Source organism: Oncorhynchus nerka, linkage group LG22 (genome assembly GCF_034236695.1).
Source record: "Oncorhynchus nerka isolate Pitt River linkage group LG22, Oner_Uvic_2.0, whole genome shotgun sequence".
Lineage (NCBI taxonomy): Eukaryota > Metazoa > Chordata > Actinopteri > Salmoniformes > Salmonidae > Oncorhynchus > Oncorhynchus nerka.
The window spans coordinates 64,282,704-64,304,413 of NC_088417.1; the positions used below are offsets into that span (position 1 = coordinate 64,282,704).

Here is a 21,710-nt window from a genome sequence, read left to right on the forward strand (position 1 = left end):
GCTGTACAGGCACAGCTGCCGGGTCATGGGGACAGGATGTTATTATGTTTTTCTAAGGACCTCTGTTTTTAAAGTTAGACAGTTTTGTCAAGGCCACCACTGCCTGTGAAGGAAAAGGGGTTGAAAATGATTGTGTATGTGGCCTTCCGAAGTGCCAAACTGCATGTAAGCACCACACCCATGGCCATTTTCATAAGGCATGAAACACTGCATGGGTTTGGGGAAAGTACATAGCAAAGCATATAAAGGAGCTTTTTAAGGCCTAAATTAGACAGGTTTCGCCCTGATGGCAGACAGGGAGAGATTGCGTGGGCTGGTTTGGACTGAACGCTTTAAGACTCGCCCTATGCGTGGAAAGGGTGCCTTTATAACCCCCTGTCTGCCTAATCCCCTTTTTTCGCCTGAGGTAGAATGTGTCCTTAACCACAGATTTAGGATCAGATAAACCAACCCCTTAATGGGGAAGAAAAAATATCTGACCCTGTATCAGTGGTTAGGGTAAACATCAACCTCCTCCCTTTATTTTCAACCAGACTCCAGGCCAGAAGTGGTAGAGTGACTTTGACAATGGCTAAATGACACAACAAATTGTACAACATAAAAGCCGACCAAAACACTAAACCAACCACGATATGGGAAGGCAAAGAACAGACCTGGCCTCGAGGAGCCTTCGGAGCCGGTTCTTCGCTTCGGAACCTCCTGAAACACTCTGTTCAGGTTCTGGCCTGGGTTCTCTGTTGGAAAACAAGTGGCGACAAATAAGATAAGTGTCAGAACCCTGAACTGCCACATGGCGGTGGATATAACCCCTAGGAACAGATCTAAGATCAGCTTACTCTCCCTAAATCCGAACTGTTAGAGTGAAAACGCAAAATTGACAATTGATCAGTGTCTAGGAGCAGCTTCATTCTACTCAAATTCAGACAGGATATGGTGGTGGTAGTCAGGGCCTTAGCTATATAGAGCTATAGATCTACAATTACTAGACCAACTCCTCAACATCTAGTCATCTGAGCAAAAACCCTAACATTTGGGCAAAACCAATTCAACAAGGACAAAACTTTTAAGTGACTTACTTAAGAACGCAAATATAGCTAGAAGCCATATGGTTCAATATGTCAGAATACAATGCCTGGAAACGCACACATGCTCTTTGTTAACACTTTGGCCAAAGTAATACACACAGTAGTAGGTAACAGTATCTTATTGTCCAACAGCCAGAAACAAAAGTGGATTGAAGACCACTCTACACAGTCTTAAACTGCCTTCTGAGAACCCTTGAGTCAACCCACATGTTCTACCATTCAAACCCACATGTCAAACTCTCCACATATTCGAGAACAGACATTGATGGGGATTTGGACTCACTGGACCGTGAATTGTGGGTTCAGTTATTGAGAACATAAATGATTGAAATGGAACAGAACTACTAGCTACAGTGCATAAGAACCACATTACATTTCTCCTCAGCATGATTCTATTAAACTTCTGTTGGACTTCTCCCCTGGGCCGACAGGTTTGGTGCTTGCTGCCAGACCAACTCCTTGAAGCCCGTCCAAACAAGTACAATAGACAAGAGTGCAGAGCAACAGTGTGCACATTCATCTACACTCACTACTCTGCTTTAACACAGAGGGGAACAAATTTCGCCCGAGCGCAAACTTTCACATCACCCCTGCCCTGACTGCCAAGTGGGCCTGTGCCGTTTAACGCGGAGAGTCTTGACTGCGGTCGTGTTTCCTAATACCCCGTCTGTTTCGCCTCGCTCTCGTCCAGGGCTGCTGACAGCAGCAGCTCTCATCTGGCCTTGTGACGCTACTGACTGAGCACCAAGTTCCAAATGTATCAGTTCCTCACCCAGAGACAGAAAGAGAGAGAGCAGAGGAACAGACACAGCCAGAGGGATGGATACAAAGAGATCAAGAGATTTACGGGGGGGTCTGAAGGAAAGAGAGAGAGCAAAGAGGAGAAATATGGAGTAATTTAATAGGAACCCAATGTACAGGTTGGCGTTTTGTAATCTGTCTCAAATTTGACGTAATTGCTTGTGAAAGTGTCCGCATTATGAGCCGTTTGGGTTGAAGAATGAGGGCTTTGCAGCAGGGGGGGCAGCTACAGTCTTGAGTCGCCATGTGTAATGTCACTACTGTGGGGTATGCTTTCTTCGAAGACGTAAAGCACTATCCTCAGAACATCCTGTTCTGCATGACTGGCACAAACACACTCCACACCCCTCTGCACCACTGCCTGTCCAGACATGCATGTTATTGACTGCTGCTTGAGCCTATTCAGACAGATCTTCCTCTGCAATCTGACGGGATCAGCTTGCCTCCCACTCACTGACTCAACAGTACAGGCTGCATTCCCAAGCAGCAAGCGGCAATGTGCCATTTAAGACGGTAACAAAATCAATAGCAAAAAGCAGTGGGCCGACAGCGCTAAGTGATGGAACCCTGAGTGGCGCGTGACGATGACATCTTGATAGACTAGCTTGTAAATGCTCCATCCCTCTACCGGGTTTGATTCCTGGGGCGGTTGCTATGACAACATGCAAAAGACGATAACAACAGAAAGGGAACATGTCTGCGAGGTTAATCTGGGCATTTTAGCAGGCGACATGACTGGCGTCAGGAGCGATAAAGATCGCTGTCCATTCATCAAGGGCCCGGGCTATGGCCACACTGTTGAAGTGTGGGGGGGACATCAAAAGGTCTGTTAAAGAGACAGCGCTACCACCAGTGACCAAAAATGCCCCCGTTTTTGAGGTCAAAGGTTTAAGGTTAGGGTCATGCACTAACTGAGGATCACATTGAACGAGGACGTTCTGAAGTTTGTCTTTTGCTAATCTGAATAGCATCAGTGTGTCTGACAACATTCAATGTACCATTCAGCACCAATTTTCCCATTGAGTACATCTATTTGTGGGATAGCACAGCAGGACCATACTGAAGCTATTGTAACACAGAAACAGAACACCTGCCTGAACCTGGGGCCGTTCTACTAGCCTCGCATGCAGCCTAATCTCGCGTGTTTACATGAATGGAATCAGTGGTAATCAGTCTGGTAAATACGAGGTTACCGTTCTATACTCATCAGAAATATCTCACCTAGGAATTGGAACTTGATGTGTGATGCAAAGCACCTGGAGGCAAAGACATCACTAAACTATGTGTGTATATGTGCACAGCTGTGTGTGTGTGTGTGTGTGTGTGTGTGTGTGTGTGTGCAGTTGATGTGTGCTGTGTGAAGTGTGTGTATACATTTCTGTCAGTCTCACCTCTCTGCCTCCCCTGGATGCTGCGCAGTGCCAGAATGTTCTGCTCGTCGGACAGGAACTGCCTCATCTTGTGGAAGGGCTCCTTGCCCCGGATGGTCAGCTTGTTCCAGGGCTTGGGCCTGGCCAGTATCTCACTGACCGAGCCCTGGGACAACCCCAGCACGTAGTGGCCGAAGATCCTCTGCCCGATGTTGTGCTTGATCAGCTGCTCCTTGACCTGACGCGCTATCTCAGACGTGTCCATGTCTTCACCTTCCGAGACGCTCCCCGCCCCTTCTGACTGGCTGGGCGAGGGGGCGAGGCCGTTGACATCCGGGCTGCCCGCTGACGGGTGCTGGGATTGCGACTGCAAAGACTGATGGGGTGGCAGGGGGCTGGCTGAAAGGGAGTTATGGGTGGGGTAGTTGGAAGAGGAGAAGAGCAGGGCCTGGCCGGAGGCGGACACGGAGTCCTGCAGGGCTTTGGAGTAAAAGGTCTGCATGAGCTGGCGCTGCAGCAGGGAGTTGAGCACCACCTTGCCCCCCAGGGGGAAAGCGGTGCCCGCCGACGCCAGAGAGGAGGGGCTGAAGAAGTCCTGCCCACCCAGCCCGCCACTCGTGGGCGAGAAGTGGTGTGTGCCATTGGCGGCAGTGACAGGGATGGTGTCGGAGGAACCACCTGAGCCAGTGCGCAGGAGGAGCTGAGAGGAGGGAGGGGGAGGGGAGCCCTTCAAGTTGGTGCCCATGGGTGTGGTGCAGAGACGCTGTTGTCCCTCTGATGACTCTTTGACCTTTCGCTCTCTCAAACCTGTGTAGCCAGACAAAACATGACACAGATCAATACATCATGTGGCATCAACAAAGTCCAAAATAAAAACAAAATATCTAGACTGGGGGGTGCAGTGTACTCCAGTGGAGTAGCATAACATTAGAGTGGAGAGGCACTGATGGAGTGTGTGTATTTTCCAGTTGGGCTTCTGGCTGTGGAAAGGGACACTGAGCAGTAGTGAAGGGAAGCATCTGGCAGGCATGTCCCAGGATATGGACACATGCAAAGGTGCCTAGCTTACCTGCTGTGTGGTGTATGCCCTGCCTACCTTCCTTTAACCTGCCCCTGCATCTCACCATCTCCAGGCCACCACTCACTAAAGGTAGAGTTGGGATTCGCATATTTCATGGTGGGTTAACCTCAGTGGTGTGTGTGCCTGTGGTGTGTTCATCAGAATGTGGGGACAGGGGCCTTCCGGGTGGCGCAGGGGTCTAGGGCACATTGCAGTGCTAGCTGTGCCACCAGAGACTCTGGGTTCGCGCCCAGGCTCTGTCGCAGCCGGCCGCTACCGGGAGGTCTGTGGGGAAACGCACAATTGGCCTAGCGTCGTCCGGTTTGGCCAGTGTCAGTGTCCCTATCTTTGTCTCATCGCGCACCAGCGACTCCTGTGGCGGGCCGGGCGCAGTGCACGCTAACCAGGTGCACAGTGTTTCCTCCGACACATTGGTGCTGGCTTCCGGGTTGGATGCGCGCTGTGTTAAGACCTTCGTCTCCCCCCCTGAGGCCGTACGGGAGTTGTAGCGATGAGACAAGATAGTAACGACTAACAATTGGATACCATGAAATTGGGGAGAAAAGGGGGTTAAAATTAAACAAATAAAAAATAAAAAGAATGTGGGGTCAGGAGCAAAAATTACTATACAGCAATGATAAACAATGGCTGCCAAGCAATAATTGCTCTTCACGTACTTTTCCTTGTGCGCTTTGATTAATGTCAGGTATAGCCATAGGCCCAACACCATTGCAAAAGAGACCATGATCATCAGGCATTTAGTTATTTTCATGAAACTGATAACATGTTACAATCATTAACATGAATTAATCCAAAATCACATTGGGAAGTAACCAAGTAAGATGCCAGTCCGACCTGTATCCAAACAGCATCTTTGGTTTCACAGACATGATCTGGTAGGACAACGAGAGATCCCATTAGGAATACAAATGAAATGCTTCATTTTCGAGGGCGGGGGAGGGAGGAGACCCTTAAGCCAATTGGGATGACATTTCCAGAGCGAACGAGTGGTAAAGAGCACATTGGTAGGAGAGACTAACGGGGCTTCATTAGCATACTGGATCACTTTGTCTCCACCAGCGTCTGACCTCCAGTGGCCCCCTTCTCCTCGCCCAGGGTGGGCTGCACTCTGCCCTCCACTACCCCCGCCCCCCAACACGCAACTGCAATCTGTGTTGTCACAGATGCACTACCCAAACAGCCCTGGGAAGCAAGCAAACTGACCTTAACCCGTAAAGATGAGATGTAGCCTCCAAACACAAGCAGGGGTCGGTACCTGTTTGTCTAGTTAGAGACTCCTAGCCTGTGGTGTGGTTAGAGACCCCTAGCCTGTGGTGTGGTTAGAGACCCCATTGCCTGTGGTGTGGGTAGAGACCCCATAGCCTGTGGTGTGGTTAGAGACCCCTAGCCTGTGGTGTGGTTAGAAACCCCTTAGCCTGTGGTGTGGTTAGAGACCCCTAGCCTGTGGTGTGGTTAGGTCATTTTTTGGAGAGGTCAAATCTTGGGAGTTTAGGGTAAAATAAACTTTAGGGAGAGATTTTAAAAGAGAATAATGAGGTAAACAGAACAGAAAGCTAAAGCTCTCCAAAGTGAGAGACACTTATTTTTCTTCAACTGAAAAAAGGCAAACGGATCACCAGCAGGTGTAAAACTAGTACCAAAAGGTTGGTATTGCACACCAAGGACCTACAAGTCCCCGATCTTTTCATCCCCAGAGTCTAAGCAGTTGGGTAGCAGATGTAAAGTCAAGGCGTTTAGAGAAATGGAGATAACAAGGAACTTCAAAAAGTGATCCTGTTGAAATGTATTACAGAAAATTTTACAGTATCTCTCAAATCCCCCTGTTTAAAGGGCTGATTCTCTGAATGAGATAAATCGAGAATCCAGACAAGACGAGTACCGCGCTGAGGAAGCAGCAGCACTTCAATCTTAATGGTGTGAGCAGACTGTCTGCATCGAACCCTTCAATTCAAATCTATTATACATTAACGGGCCAGACAGATATTTTGTTTTTCTTTGTATCAAACGTGGGAGTGTGCCAATGGAAACAGTTGACACATTCTTTAGAAGTGTGTCTCTATACTTGTAGAAAAGAAAAAGCTCCAAGAGAGATAACCGTCTTTCCATTGAGTCTAACAGTCTCTTCTTTTGCTGGCGGAGATAGCTGGCGCTGCTTCCTGTTTGACTACTGGACTTCCTGTCTATAACCCCTCTAGGTGACTGACAGAGTAAAGAAACAAAAGGACTGTGTGTCCTTTTAAGTTTGAAGCACCCTGGCGCACACACAGAGGCACAGGCCCATGAAGGCTAATGATGTACTTTTTCTCCCCATTACAGTCTGGTCTGGGGTAACTTCAGCTCAGACAATGTGTACACTATCAAAAAGCTCTTTGTGACAGATATCCTTCAGTCTCAGGATTGTAGACAAGGAGACTTAACAGATGAAAAAAAGCCATTAACTTTGTGAGTTTGTGTGTTTATGAGTGTACGTCTATGGGTCTGTGTAAGGCCACTGAATATGGGGTATGCGGTTCAAAGAGCTGGCATGTCGTGACAAGAGAGGACGATAAGGGATCACAGATCACAGGTGGAAAACTAGGGCTCTGTGTATCACTGAATTAGGCTCAATGAGTTCAACAAAACATCAGCCATCTCTTTGTAAACAACTCTATCAGTGCTTACGGGCCTGTTCTGTACCAGCCTTTGAATAAGACCTTGACAGAGGGCAGTTCACACCAGGAATGGACTTTGTGGTTGTGTCTACATGTATATCACAAAGAAAAAAACTGCTGATATCTGATTGGCTGTTCTGATACTGGTTAACCCTTTACACTTGTGGAAATTGGCCTATAGGGCTAATTTAAACGTTTTTTACATAATAAATATGAAATGCATAACCCTGGTAGAAAGTGAAAAGGAACCATTTGGAGATCATGGGGAAATGATTTGCGTTCACCAGACAAGACTATATCCAGACATCACACTGTTGATATGATGCGCATTTGACATTTACTGTACTTTTGCTCAAAGAAGAGTCTTCAACTATAAGGTGTACTGTTTAGCTCTCCTAGCTGTGCCGTTGAGGGTATCTAGAGCAAGCACACTTAGTTGTTTTGGTTGGAAAACAACCTGGCATCCCCGCCATCACACAATTACTGTTGTTGCACACGGTCCATTATAAATCGCAATCTGGGTCAGGTGGTCATCATGTGAAGGCTTGTTCTATTGCCAACCTGACTAGCTAAGTTATAAAATACCATATTACAGTGTTAGGCTTTCACAATGAAATTTAGGGAAACAGATTGTAATTTTGTAACAAATAGAAATGAGTGATGAGTGCATTCAGGTGTGTGTGCCGTAGCGAATTGTCTTCACAATAGTCGAACATAGGCTCATTCAGGGTATGATGCCATGTCATCTTGTAACTGTACATCAAACATAGTGATCATAAACATTGATACTGTATATGATAGGAGTTTTGTGATATGAAATTGTTAAGTGCACATTTGGATTCACGCGTGTTTGGCTTGCTTATATGACATCAAAGCGGTATTTATTATAATCCTCAACGTCTCATCTTTCAAAATATACTGAACAAAAAAATAAACGCAACATGCAACAATTTCAACAATTTTAACGGAGTTACAGTTCATAAGGAAATCAGTCAATTTAAATAAATAAATTAGGCCCTAATCTATGGATTTCACATGACTGGGCAGGGGTGCAGCTGTGGGAAGGCCCACCCTCTTGGTAGCCAGGCCCAGCCAATCAGAATGAGTTTTTATCCACAAAATACTACTCAGTTTCATCAGCTTTCCAGGTGATGAAGAAGCCGGATGTGGAGGTCCTGGGCTGGCGTGGTTACACATGGTCTGCGGTTGTGAGGCCGGTTGGACGTACTGCCAAATTCTATAAAACGACGGTTGGAGGTAGCTTATGGTAGAGAAATTAACATTCAATTCTCTGGCAACAGCTCTCGTGGACAATTGCACGCTCCCTCAAAACTTGGAGACATCTGTGGCATTGTATTGTGTGACAAAACTGCACATTTTAGAGTGGCCTTTTATTGTCCCCAGCATAAGGTGCACCTGTGTAATGATCATGCAGTTTAATCAGCTTCTTGATATGCAACACCTGTCAGGTGGATGGATTATCTTGGCAAAGTAGAAATGCTCACTAACAGGGAACACTAACGTCAGTTGGCAAGTTCCCAGGTTGCAAAGAAACTACATAGTCCACAGCAGATGTCTGATTGATAAGTCACCTTCATAAATCCTATACACGTCTGTGCATGTGCGTGTCTGTGTATGCGCGTGTCCGTGTATGCGTGTCTCCGTGTATGCGCGTGTCCGTGTTTGCGTGTCTGTGTATGCGTGTGTATGCGCGTGTCTGTGTATGCGCGTGTCTGTGTATGCGTGTGTATGCGCGTGTCCGTCTATGCGCGTGTCCGTCTATGCGCGTGTCCGTCTATGCGCGTATCCGTCTATGCGCGTGTCCGTCTATGCGCGTGTCCGTATGCGCGTGTCCGTCTATGCGCGTGTCCGTGTATGCGCGTGTATGCGCGTGTCCGTCTATGCGCGTGTCCGTCTATGCGCGTGTCCGTCTATGCGCGTGTCCGTGTATGCGCGTGTCCGTGTATGCGCGTGTCCGTGTATGCGCGTGTCCGTGTATGCGTGTGTCTGTGTATGTGTGTGTTGGTGGCTTGAAGGACTCACTACTCAGCTCACTGTTGTTCAGGCGCAGGGAGGAGCTCTCAGAATGCAGGCCTCGACTCTTCTCCAACAACAACTCCAGAGGCTTCTTAGAGTCCTGACACAGAGTACATTGTTAAACATTGTTTTGATAAGATATACTGTCTAAATATTGTTCAAATCCAACTCAAATGCAACATTCAGCCTCCATACCTGTGCTGAAGAGTAGTTTGAAGAGCCGAACTCTACTGACTTGCGGAAACTGTAAAGCAAACAAGGGAAAATGGACCACTTGATTACTGCACCCACTACAAAAAGGAGATCACAAATAGACACAGCACCATAGGACTGAAATATATCTGCTACCAGCCCCAGAGAATATCTAAATCAGCGGCAGGCAGAGGCAAAGCGATACGTCACAAAGAGAGTCGGCTCAATACAAGTCCTTCACTCCTCTCTGACCATTGAAATCTGATAATGCAATGAAATCCTTAGAGCCAATCATAGTAATTAAAATGGGTTATTCAATCATGTGCTGGGTGCCAATTGGATTCCAGGCGATATTATCTATAAAAGGAAAAAGTGTCTATGAAAAGGTTGGGAGGCAAATAAAGACACTTTGGTCTATTAGGAGAGGAATGCTTCCCTTTGGGATTCCAGGCGGGATATCAATACAAATTCACACAAACCGCTCTTTGGCTGACCATCATAGTGGCTCGAAAAACTCTCACAAACAGAACCATTCACTGATACTACCTTTATGACTTCTTCCAATTGGGAAAATAATGCCTGAAAATCCAGTTACCAAATTAATGTCCAGACGGCCCCTTTCTCAGATGAGCGGAGATTGTTAAATCCTGGCAAGACAACGCCCCAGTTCCCTAAACATGGGCAATTATCTTATCTGCCAAACTTAACATTGTCAGCCTTCTTGTTACTGGCTTGGACCGAGATAACACACAGCACAACACCAAACAACGGAAGAAACTGTTCACCGTCTTGAGATGCCAGACCAGAAACGCTAGAGCTTATACAAGCCACTGACATAAAAAAATACGCAGCAATAAAGCTAAGGACATGAATGTTGTTAATGAGTGAAGATTAAAAATGACATTTAGCATGACAGATTTCCTTGGTTTATTCAACCTTTTTGATATTAACAAATGTAATTTACTGAGCTACCGTACACAATATATTTCCCAACTGCAATCAATGGTTTCAAAAGAGTTACCTTTAAAAGTAGCTCTACTTTTAAAAGAAACAAGACCATGTCAATAAACCCACATGTGGGGAGAAAGCATCCCAGTACATACCCCTTTAATGAGTCTACAGCACAGCCATGTTAGCATCCCAGTACATACCCCTTTAATGAGTCTACAGCACAGCCATGTTAGCATCCCAGTACATACCCCTTTAATGAGTCTACAGCACAGCCATGTTAGCATCCCAGTACATACCCCTTTAATGAGTCTACAGCACAGCCATGTTAGCATCCCAGTACATACCCTTTAATGAGTCTACAGCACAGCCATGTTAGCATCCCAGTACATACCCCTTTAATGAGTCTACAGCACAGCCATGTTAGCATCCCAGTACATACCCCTTTAATGAGTCTACAGCACAGCCATGTTAGCATCCCAGTACATACCCCTTTAATGAGTCTACAGCACAGCCATGTTAGCATCCCATCTCCAGAACCCAAAACATCCAAGTCAGATAAGAAAGCAGTGGCAAACAGAGGTTGAACGTAAAGGCCCACTGTCCTATCAAACTAGCTTCTCTGATAAGCACTACCAGTGCTTAGCCAATAATACTCGGACTCTACGCATCCACATTAAAGGGCTAAATCTAAAGGTTAATGATAGTCTTGAGGGTGGTTTGGCAGAGTGTCCAAATGGCTTTAGAGTGAATCCGTACCGACCCGACCTTGGACGAAGCCACGTCTTACATACTTGCACCGGTGTCATCACAAGTTTAGGCTCGGAATGAATTTATCCTGGTTAATTTGTATGGTTTATTGAACTGACGCCTGTGGCTGAGGGGAGGAAAGGCAGACAGAGGGAAAATGAATTAACCTGAGCTCTTTCTTGATGCCTTCGTAGTCTGCCTGCTCCTGCAGTTTCTCCTCCAGTTGCTGAGTGGAGAGAGAGACACTTCGTTACTCTCAAAGTAGCGAGGACCAATGCATGGGGAAGCAAACATTTGGAGAGTCAATGTATACTCTTCAAAGAGTATCTTATCCCCCCCAACAAACAAAAAAAACTAGCACTTGTCTTTTCCTACTAGCACCGACTTTGCTGACTTCTTTATTGAGGAGAAATGTACTACAACTGTGATGTGGCTGTGTCACCTAGTTATCTTAGGTGAGACAGACAGTCGCTCTGTATAAGAGAGTCTGCTAAATAACTCAAACGTAAATGTAGAATAACTTTGAGGAGCCCCAGTGTATTAGCATGTGCACATTGTAGATAGCTCAGTGCATTGGAGCATGTACATAACAACTCTACTCATTTGTCTTTCTGCAGTCTCTAAAAACACATCACCGTGCAGCTACACTTGTCGCGACAAATTCCAATAGAGAAGCTCTACAGCAGAGGTAGGCAACTACAAAAGTCCTAATTGTATATATCAAAAATAAATCACTCTGAGGCCAGTTTTGGCCCACGGGCCGCCTGTTGCCAACCCCTGCTCTACAGTCTCTGTGCATAAAGCTCACTGTGCATGACATGTCTGTTCAGTCTCCATGGATACAAAGACGTGTCAGTCAAGTCCTAAATGTAGAGTCTTGTGTGAGGTGCCCTGCAGAGTTCAGTAAAACCACTGTGACGTTTAGGGAGAGAGCGTTCAGGGCTATGCATTAGTCAGAGGGTCCTGACATGTTTCATTTGTAAATGACTGTTTTTCTGAGTTCAAGCTGAAAGGTAGAGCTTATCTTGTGCACAATATCCAAATGCATTAACGGGATGCACATGGACGCATTATAGAGTACTACTGACAACTGCAGCTTTTCTTACCATGGCACACAGTGTGGTTAGGCTTACTCTTCATAACTGACTAATGTACGGGACTAACCAGGGCCCTCAGTGTTATGGGACTAACCAGGGCCCTCAGAGTTATGGGACTAACCAGGGCCCTCAGAGTTATGGGAATAACCAGGCCCCTCAGTGTTATGGGAATAACCAGGCCCCTCAGTGTTATGGGAATAACCAGGCCACTCAGTGTTATGGGACTAACCAGGCCACTCAGTGTTATGGGACTAACCAGGCCACTCAGTGTTATGGGACTAACCAGGGCCCTCAGTGTTATGGGACTAACCAGGGCCCTCAGTGTTATGGGACTAACCAGGGCCCTCAGTGTTATGGGACTAACCAGGGCCCTCAGTGTTATGGGAATAACCAGGACCCCTGGAGGTGGTGTGACAGGTCTGACCTTGAGTGAGCTCTCCTTGGTGCTGAGCTGCTGCTCCAGCTGGCTGATTTGCGAGGCCGAGTTCTCACGGACGTTGGCCAGGCTGGCCTGCAGTCTCTGCACGTCCTCAGCCAAGTGCAGTACCTCCCGCTCCTTTGCGTTCAGCTCCACCTCCAAACTGGAGCGTGACAGAACCTCCAAGGCTTGCTCCATGTCAGGGGCCTTCTGGATCTGTGTGGCAAGCTGGAGAGACTTGTTGGCGGATGTCAGCTGTTCCCGAAGAGCCTCTGCTTCCCTCTCCGCTACATCCGCTCTCTGAAGGAGAGAGAGAGTCAAATTTCCCCACCATTCTCTGTCAAGTGCCGTCTATAGACAACCATAAGATACATCACTGTAGATCTCAAGCCATTCTTCAAGGACCAAATCTAAAGTTGAGATCTGCTAATACAACCTACATGTTTGTTTGATATACATTTATTTATGATTTGTGCTAAAGTTTGAATTGCACACACACACACACACACACACACACACACACACACACACACACACACATACACACACACACGTCTCCAGTTCCAAGATAGAACAGTAAGTACAGAATTTAGACCCACAGCGATTTCTCTGTCATGGTTGTGTAATACATGCATACCCCCCTCCATCAGACAATCTCTGACCCACAAAATAAGACAAGGGGGAGAAGAACACAAGGCATCCTAATGGCTCATTACATGTTGAAGGTGCTTAAACATTCAACCTTTAGATATCTCAGGCGCTAAAGCCTTCATCTTTATGGAATTATGGAGATTTAACATTTTTCAGGCGGCTAAGTTATTCCAAAAGTTTGGTAATGAGTGCGCCATTTAATATAATGACAAATAATTGTTTTGGGTGATTCTATTTACAAATTCTAATCAGCAGGCTCATTTGAATTACGTGGTAGCCAGAGAAAAACAAGGTCAGCAGACACACAGTAAAACCTTCAGGGAGATTTTACTTTTAAGTCTAGGCGTAGACTAATGTATATTGTAATGTGATGAAAACAGATACCCATACATTATAAATATACTTTCAAACAATACCATTTAACAGTGTGCACTACAGAAACATGTTTCTCTTCCATTGTCTCTCGCATATACACTGTTACACAGCTACGTGACCATGATTGGAAGTGCTTGTAACACCATTTATAGCGTGATGGAATGGCACTGCAACTTGCCCAGTCATTGGGAGGAGAGTGAATGAAGTGTCGTCTGTAGAAGGCTGACACCAGCGATCCCCCCCCACCACCACTCTGTCTCTCTGATAGCAGATATGAGGAGTGTGCGTCTGCTGCGCCGAGGCGGATGAGACGGGTGATTACAAGAACAAAGTGACAGCGAGTACGTGTGCACACACACACACACAGTGCGGATCCACAGACGGGTGAGGAGAAGAACGGGAGCATGACAGCTGATAAGGGGAGACACGCGCCCAGAGTGGTACAGCTGACGGCACGACACCGTACTGCTCTGCTCTGTACTGCGGGATGGGGCCCTCATCTGTCTTGTGAAGGGCGGGCATGCCATAACTGGCATGTCATAGTGGGCTACAGTTGAAAATGACTGAGTTAGCCCTGCTAAGTGAAGACCTACCTGTACGAAAAGGAAATCCTGGTGCTGGAGTGTTTCAGGTACTGTAGGGTTTTGTTCCAACCATGTCACCTGACAACTAATCACCTCACCAACTGAGCTAATAGATCAACATCAGTGACTGGCTTATTTCCAACTACCTGGGCCAAGACTCACAAAACATTTCAAACACAAAAATGTTTTTTTTTTTATTCTTAAAAAGATAGTTCGTAAGTACAACTCCTCAAAAATGTTTTAAGATGTTTAAGATGTTTTTCTTACAAACTTCTCAAATATTTTCTTACGAAATTCTTAACTATCTTCTTAAGATCATTTTGCTAGGCAACCAATCTAGCTTGCTATCTAGCTAGCAATCATGTTAGCATATTTCTTACTGATATTATACTGCTCTAAAAAATGTTTTGGGTTTAAAATAATCAATTCTGAAACTTTCAGATGAAGTGTGTGAGTGAATGAAACATGTTCAATTGCTTTTATTATCTTAGTCTCTCATTGCCCTGAGTTTAAGATGAGGGTTTAGCCATCTTGGAATTAAGAACATTTCCAAGAAGAAATCCATTAACTTCATTTTCAAGAATCTAATTTCTTCTGAACTTTGTACTTAATTGGAAACATAAGAAATAATGCAAGAACATTTCCAATAACCTTTTTGAGGAATAGCAACTTTGCTTAACTGTCTTCATAAGTCTATAGTTAAGGAAATAATTGCAGTCTTGTGAATCAGTCCCTGGTCTCCAGCAGTCAACATTAACTCCATGCCAACCTGCCTGGATGACACACACAAACGGAACGCGTTCACATTCTAACTAATCTGATATAAACAAGATCACATGGTAACGGCTACGGCGATAGTTTTCAACTGCAGACCCAAAGCCCATATAGAGTAATTACACTGCCTTGATTATCTTGCCTTGACTTCTTGGCTGATATCAAAGGGTCGTCTCAGTGTAAATAATGGCTAATCACCACCGTGATGTGTCTGGGCGAAAAACATGGAGAAATACATTAAAGGAGACCAAAGATAGAGGCAACGCCAGATTAGTCACACTGCAGAGCCTCTAATAGTGCAGTCTTCGTGTGCCTTCATTGTTATTCAAGAGGCTAGTTTCACTTAGATATATTTCCTTTCTCATATGATATTTATCTCATACTTCAGTATGTTACATACTTTGTGGAACAACATTTGGAATGCATTTGAAACAGAGCAACTCCTGTATCAAGCCGCTTATTCAGATACATTGAAACTAAGGCCAAAGGGTGTAAGAGTAGTATGTTTGTTTGAATCCTTTGATAGGATGGTTGTGAAGAGGTGTTAAAAACAGCCAGGAACTCACCTGATTGGCTCTCTCCAGGTCTGACATCACCACCTCAATCTCATTGGTCCTGCAGGAAGAAGAGGCACGCAATCAACAAGGAGGCAAACAACAATAGGCTTGGCACACAAGCAACAAGAGAAGTGATCACGAGTGGGACTGAGTGTTTGCATTCCCTGTAACGTTCTGTAGGTGCATTTCCACACAATTGTGTATACATGTATACAATGTATATTTACATCCATGACTGGATTCTTACTGTGCAATATGTTCCTACTGTGTGTGTGTGTCTATGAGAGAGCGCGGCCGTCCTCCAGAGTTGGCTTGCTGCTTGTTGCCTTTCCCCCTGGCCTGTCCCATTAAGCCCCTCTCAATTACACCCTAATCCTGCAGTCTCCCACCCTGCCACTGGGTCCCTTCCTGAGCCATGTGGACAAGCCCTGCCGTAAAACAGAGGGATTACACTAATATCGTCTTAATACACACTGATCTCATATCATATTTTTCCATTATGTTTAGCGCCGGGCTCAAGCTCACAAATGGCTTTCGGCTTAGGTGTTTATTCACATCTCTCCATGCTTAACCCCAGGGTTAAAGGGACGCTCCGAGGGTTAGTATTATCCCCCACTTTATGCTCCTCCGCCAGCCACTGGACTGGTGTTCATAGTGACTCAATAGGATTTACTAGAGTCCGAACTGAATGTGCACGTTTGAATTTGACATTGATATTCACTTTTCGGCAATAGGGGAACAGGTGTTAAATTCACTCCAGCCAATTGCAAGTGTGTGAGAGTGTTTGTTGGGACGACGGTGGTACTTCTACCCTTGTTCTTTTTTAATTACCCTAGCCAGTCAAAATTGCAGGGCTCCAGATAACGGTCTCCTCTCAGTGGGCCCCCTACATTTAGGCAGGCTCAGGCTGTGGCACCGCTGGCACGCCGAGTGGAGCCAAATGTTGCCATGCTTAATTTAATGGCAACATCTAATTACAGATAATAACGTTTAAATGCTTTTAAATGATGTAAATTGGGTTTCGCGTCACATTTTAAGTGCACGGCATATTTGTAATGAGCGGGGATTATCATTGAGATGCATTGTTATTAATAATACACTGGAGATCAACTGCTTCTATAAAACATTGCAATGCCGTACCGATACTGCTGATTGAGATAGGGCAATAAACAAGTAGTGTTGTGGATGGAAACGACACACACGGGCCAATACAACACCCTGGCTGCAGTTCAAAACATATAACATTACCTCTCCTCCACTGTTCAAAGCATTCTGCATTTGGACAACACAATCCAATTGGAAAAGCTGCTGGAGAGAAATATAAGGGAAAAGCTTTCCCAACCAGTCGGTATTGAGATATTAACTAGATAGCCAGGTATAAACAGTGTGTGCTGCTCTTGATACTAATGCAACCCAAATAGCTTTGGAATTTGATAGTTCAATCAAGGTACAGATGCAAAGTATTATTAAATACCTCTGGATTTGAGAATTAGGGAAAAGAAATGCTGCTGTAACGCAGAGTGGAGGATCAGTGATTAGGTTTAGAGGGAAAAATTATATGCATTACCAGCGTGTGATCTGTGGTCATGGCACCGATGCACAATCCCCCCCCTAACCGAAGAATGCAAATGAGTATGTCGGAAAATCAGGAATCCCTGATAATCAGGAATCTAAGGCTGAGACTCAGGTATGTAGAGCAGACAGGCAGCACTTTGTACGGAACTTTCCTTGGCTGCAACCGTGCCGAGGTCTGGGAACCCACAACATCCCCACACAGTAGTCCACTACCTGATCGCGGTAAAACCTTAGTAAGACCACAGTGAGAGAGAGAACAAACATCTCCCTTCCCTGTGTACAGTGAGCCACAGTGAACCGTATTCACACGGTATTGGCCCTGACCCCAAACTACAGAGGACCGGTGAGGCCTGGGCCTCTTGAATCCACTCCAAGGTGTTTGCCCTCTGCGCCTTAAGATGGGCTCTGCTGTGAAAACACGCTGATTAATGAAGTCCTTAAGGACGGAGTGTGAGCAGCGGGACACACCTGAAAACCTCCAATATCCCCTTTCCTGAAGGGTTTCCTGCCTTGGCGTCTGGTGGGGCTCCCAGACAGGGGGGTTGAGTAGTAGAGAGTGGTAGCTTTCTCTCTTCAAAATACATTAGCTAATGGCCACAGGTTCAAGTTCAGGGGTTTGGATTCAAGTTTAAATTCACAGCTCTCAAGTGTTGAATATGGAACTCAAATGTCATGAAGTTATGAACAAGACTCCCAGCGACTTTGGGAGGTCAAGGTGTTGGGGGCTCCACAATTACTCTACAACTCATTCAAAAAGCTTAATCATAACAATGCAAATGTGCTGAATATGGTTTAATCCGTTGAGCTCACCCTGGATGCATTTTGAACCCGGATAGCTGACATTAAAATGTCACCACCTCAGCTGACTTAAACTAGAGTGAACCAAAATTGGGCAGATGACGCCTGTAGCGGTGCTGGAGGTATGTGTGTGTTTTCTGGACTGAACTAGGAGCCGGGGCCCTCTCTTCTCTGCCCCTCTGACCTTTCCATCGCCAACGCCTGTCAGAAATGAGCTGTTAACCCCTCCGGTCAGGCTCTGTGGCTGGACGAGTCTCTGGTAATCCTTTCCTCTTCACCACTATCCCTCTCCCCCTCCATCTCTTCCCTTCATATCCTGTGCCCCCTTTCTCCCAGCCCAATCCCCCTGGGCCAGCACGACATTTCACAGATTTAGCCCATTAGATTTTCATTTTCCTCCCTCTGTCTTTCAGCACAGTCTATGTCGGCTTGGAGATGTTTGCTTTCCTCCCTTCTCTTTTTTTCTTCGCTCACTCACTCACTCCTCTCTCTCTTCTGGTGGAGTTGCTTAACCTTTCTGCGACTGGAGAGGCAAAATGGCCCCCGGGGCTTGGTTCTTCTCGCTCTGTGTGTGTAATGTGTGTGTGTGTGTGTGTGTGTGTGGAGGAGAGGAGGAGAATAGAAGGCCATGATAACGCGGCCATTCTTCACACCGCTGTGGCCGGGCTGCTCGTCACAATATTGCTCTCTGCTTTTAATACAGTTTCCACCCACAACAACCACACAGACCCAGGAGACAATGATACTGCTGGAGCCTTAACACTCATCCACACAGCTAGCACAACCAATGCAGGAAGTAACTTTTAGTAAAGTAACATTTTGGTCAAAACACCCTGAACCATTACTTTCCTATGTGCCAGGTTACAAAGTCCAGCGACATGAATGGGACGGGATATATCATACATACAAACGCTCCATATGACCCCATTCTTCCCGACATAGACAACAAGACGTTAACATGTCTTCAGAGGGAAGAAATAGCATAGTGCTGATAAAGTATTGTTGCCCCGCTGATGTGCTCGCCCAAAATAGCACTCTCGCTAACATCTGGAGTGAAACGCTCCAGTTCTGTCCGGCTAGCGCTACAACACACACTTGTTTTACTATCCTTGTGGGGATCAAACAAGTGATTCACATTCAAAATCCTATTATCCCTAACCCCTAAACCTAACCTTAACCCCTAACCCTAATTGTAACCCTAACCCTAAACCTAACCACTAAACCCAAAATAGCCTTTTTCTTTGTGGGGACCGGCAAAATGTCCCATCTTGTCCGAATGTTCCTTGTTTTACTAACCTTGTGAAGACTTCTGGTCCCCACAAGGATAGTAAAACCGAACACACACCACAGAATGTGTTCTGCTGCCAGGCCTGTCATGCTCTGCTGCTGAATCTCTCTATCAATCCAGTGCTGTGTTTATACTGCTCCAGCCCCGGTGCTCTGCTTACAGTGTCACCGTGGGGGTTTGCAACAATATTGTCAAGTTCCGCTGTGCCGTCCTTCGTAGCATTGTAGAACACTATAAATAGGCTCTTTTGGGATGGCTCGCCAGTCCTAATGTAATAACTTAGAGGACAAGTGTGTGTGGTGTTCATTAGCCAGTCCCTGTTCTGCAGAAGCAGAAGGAGAGGAGGATATCTCATCTGACAGCAAGCCATTCTGGGTGTGATGGTGATGAGTGCAGGGACATGGGCTGTGGCATATCATAAAGCGAGTGAGAGACAGACAGAGAGCAGTAAGCAGTAAGAAAGAGAGGAGAGAGAGAGAGCGAGACAGAGAGAATGAGTAAGCAAAGCAGAGATAGGATAGACAGAATTGAGCGAGAGAGAAAAGGCCCATCCCTAGCACGATGCCAAATCACAACACATCAGGGCGCCAGGGAGCGAAGGGGCTCCGGCCGAGCAGAAACGACCACCGTCGTCAAAGGCAATTGCCAGCGCGCCCGAGACCATGTCACAGCACTGCACGGGTATCTGGATGGGACACCCACACAACCCGCGTGTGACGGGTTGGGGGGATAGGCGTGAACAAACCTGACGTTTATCGGTTGAGAAAATGGGGCTGACTGCTATCAGGTTTTGTGGCTTCTCATTGGAGCGCCTGTCGACATGCATCCCGAGCTCAACTCCCATAAATCCCCAGATACGCAGAAACAGACACTCTCACAAATTACATGGACAGGGATGGGAATTGCGAGGGGCCTCAAGGTACAATATTATCATGATACTTAGATGCCGATACGATATGTATTGCCAATCTCATGATTTTATATATATTGTGATTCGGTATTGTGATTTTATAGCGATCCGACCATATGTCTGCTGCAGAGGGACAAGAGAGCGATCCATGAGAATAGTTTTGATCAGTAAGTTTTGATCAGTAATGGAAAGAAAACCAGCGCCCTATCTAAAAAGAAGATGGAGAACAAGTGAAAAATAGAATTTTGCTGCCGGTACAGCCAACTAGAGCAAAAATAATATTGCAATGTCAAAACGATACAATATATCATCAAAAATAATATCCCGATATGTAACTGTATGGATTTTTCCTCCCATCATTCGTGTACATACACATACTGTACACACAGCCCCCTCTTCTCCAAACAGATACGCTCTAATATACCACCTCCATCTCTCTCCTCCTATCATCTATCCTCTTCTGTTGTTCTCTCCCTGTCTCACCTCCCCTCCCTCTCTCTCGCCTCTCACTCCCCCCTCCCCTACGCTCCACTCCTCCCTCCCCTCTCTCTGTGGGCCTGTCATGGTGCTAGGCTGATGTTATTAATGTGCACAGCTCTGGTGAGACTGAGGCCCTGCCTGCACCAGCTCAACTAGCTCTGGGCTCTGTGGGCACACACACACACACACACACACACACACACACGCACGCACCCCGTCTGTCTGCTCCGCTAAAGATGGAGACTGGGCAGGAGTGGGTGTGGGAGAGAATGGGCTCTCCATAGAACAGCTTGAGAGAGAGTGTGTGTGTAAGACACACACAGAAAGAGGGGGGGGGGGGTGATAGAGAGTACTATAAGCCCTCTATGGAACGGCTCAAGTGTGTGTGTGAGTCTGCATATACTGTGTCCTCAAAAAGTATTCATACCCTCACATTCAAAGTGGATAAAATGCTCACTCATCTACACACAAAACCCCATAATGATAAAGTGAAAACATGTGGGTTTTCTAAATTATTTTTTAAAACATTTTAGTAAATGTATTGAAAATGAAACACTGAAATATCTTATTTACATAAGTATTTACACCCCTGAGTCAATACTTTGTAGAAACACTTTTGGCAGCAATTACAGCTGTGAGTCGTTCTTTGGTAAGTCTCTAAGAGCTTTTCACACCTACTGTAGATTGTGCAACAGTTGCCCATTATTCTTTTTGAAATTCTTCAAGCTCTGTCAAATTGGTTGATAATTGCTAGACAACCATTTTCAGGTCTTACCATAGCTTTTCAAGTAGATTTAAGTCAAAACTATAACTCGGCCACTCAGGAACATTCACTGTCTTCTTTGTAAGCAACTCCAGTGTAGATTTGGCCTAGTTTTTTAGATTATTGTCCCGTTGAAAGGTGAATTGTGTGCATGGCCCTCCTATGTTGAACATAATAAACGGCTCTCTTTTCACTGGATGTGTACCAAACTCACTAAAAGTGGCAGTAATAAAGCCTCTCTTGAAAAAGACAAACCTTGACCCAGAAAATATAAAAAAAAAAAAAAAATCGGCCTATATCGAATATCCCATTCCTCTCAAACATTTTAGAAAAAGCTGTTGGGCAGCAACTCACTGCCTCCCTGAAGACAAACAATGTATACGAAACGCTTCAGTCTCGTTTTAGACCCCATCATAGCACTGAGACTGTACTTGTGAAGGTGGTAAATTACCTTTTAATGGCGTCAGACCGAGGCTCTGCATCTGTCCTCGTGCTTCTAGACCTTAGTGCTGCTTTTGATACCAT

At 45.8% G+C, this 21,710-nt stretch overlaps 1 protein-coding gene across 3 annotated transcripts in view; it reads right to left on the reverse strand.

Moving 5' to 3' along the window:
• Positions 1-21,710, reverse strand: part of LOC115105488 (homeobox protein cut-like 1) — a 262,216-nt gene that overhangs the window by 34,768 nt on the left and 205,738 nt on the right. For 2 of the 3 annotated variants that reach the window (XM_029627595.2, XM_029627593.2), the window contains exons 9-15: positions 15,381-15,429; positions 12,437-12,730; positions 11,083-11,141; positions 9,221-9,269; positions 9,032-9,125; positions 3,278-4,063; positions 654-734 (exon numbers count right to left, since the gene is read on the reverse strand). In XM_029627595.2, the coding sequence (XP_029483455.2) occupies positions 654-734; positions 3,278-4,063; positions 9,032-9,125; positions 9,221-9,269; positions 11,083-11,141; positions 12,437-12,730; positions 15,381-15,429 (1,412 nt within the window). The remainder of the gene's footprint in view (positions 1-653; positions 735-3,277; positions 4,064-9,031; positions 9,126-9,220; positions 9,270-11,082; positions 11,142-12,436; positions 12,731-15,380; positions 15,430-21,710) is intronic. The other variant, XM_029627594.2, reaches the window with a different exon arrangement.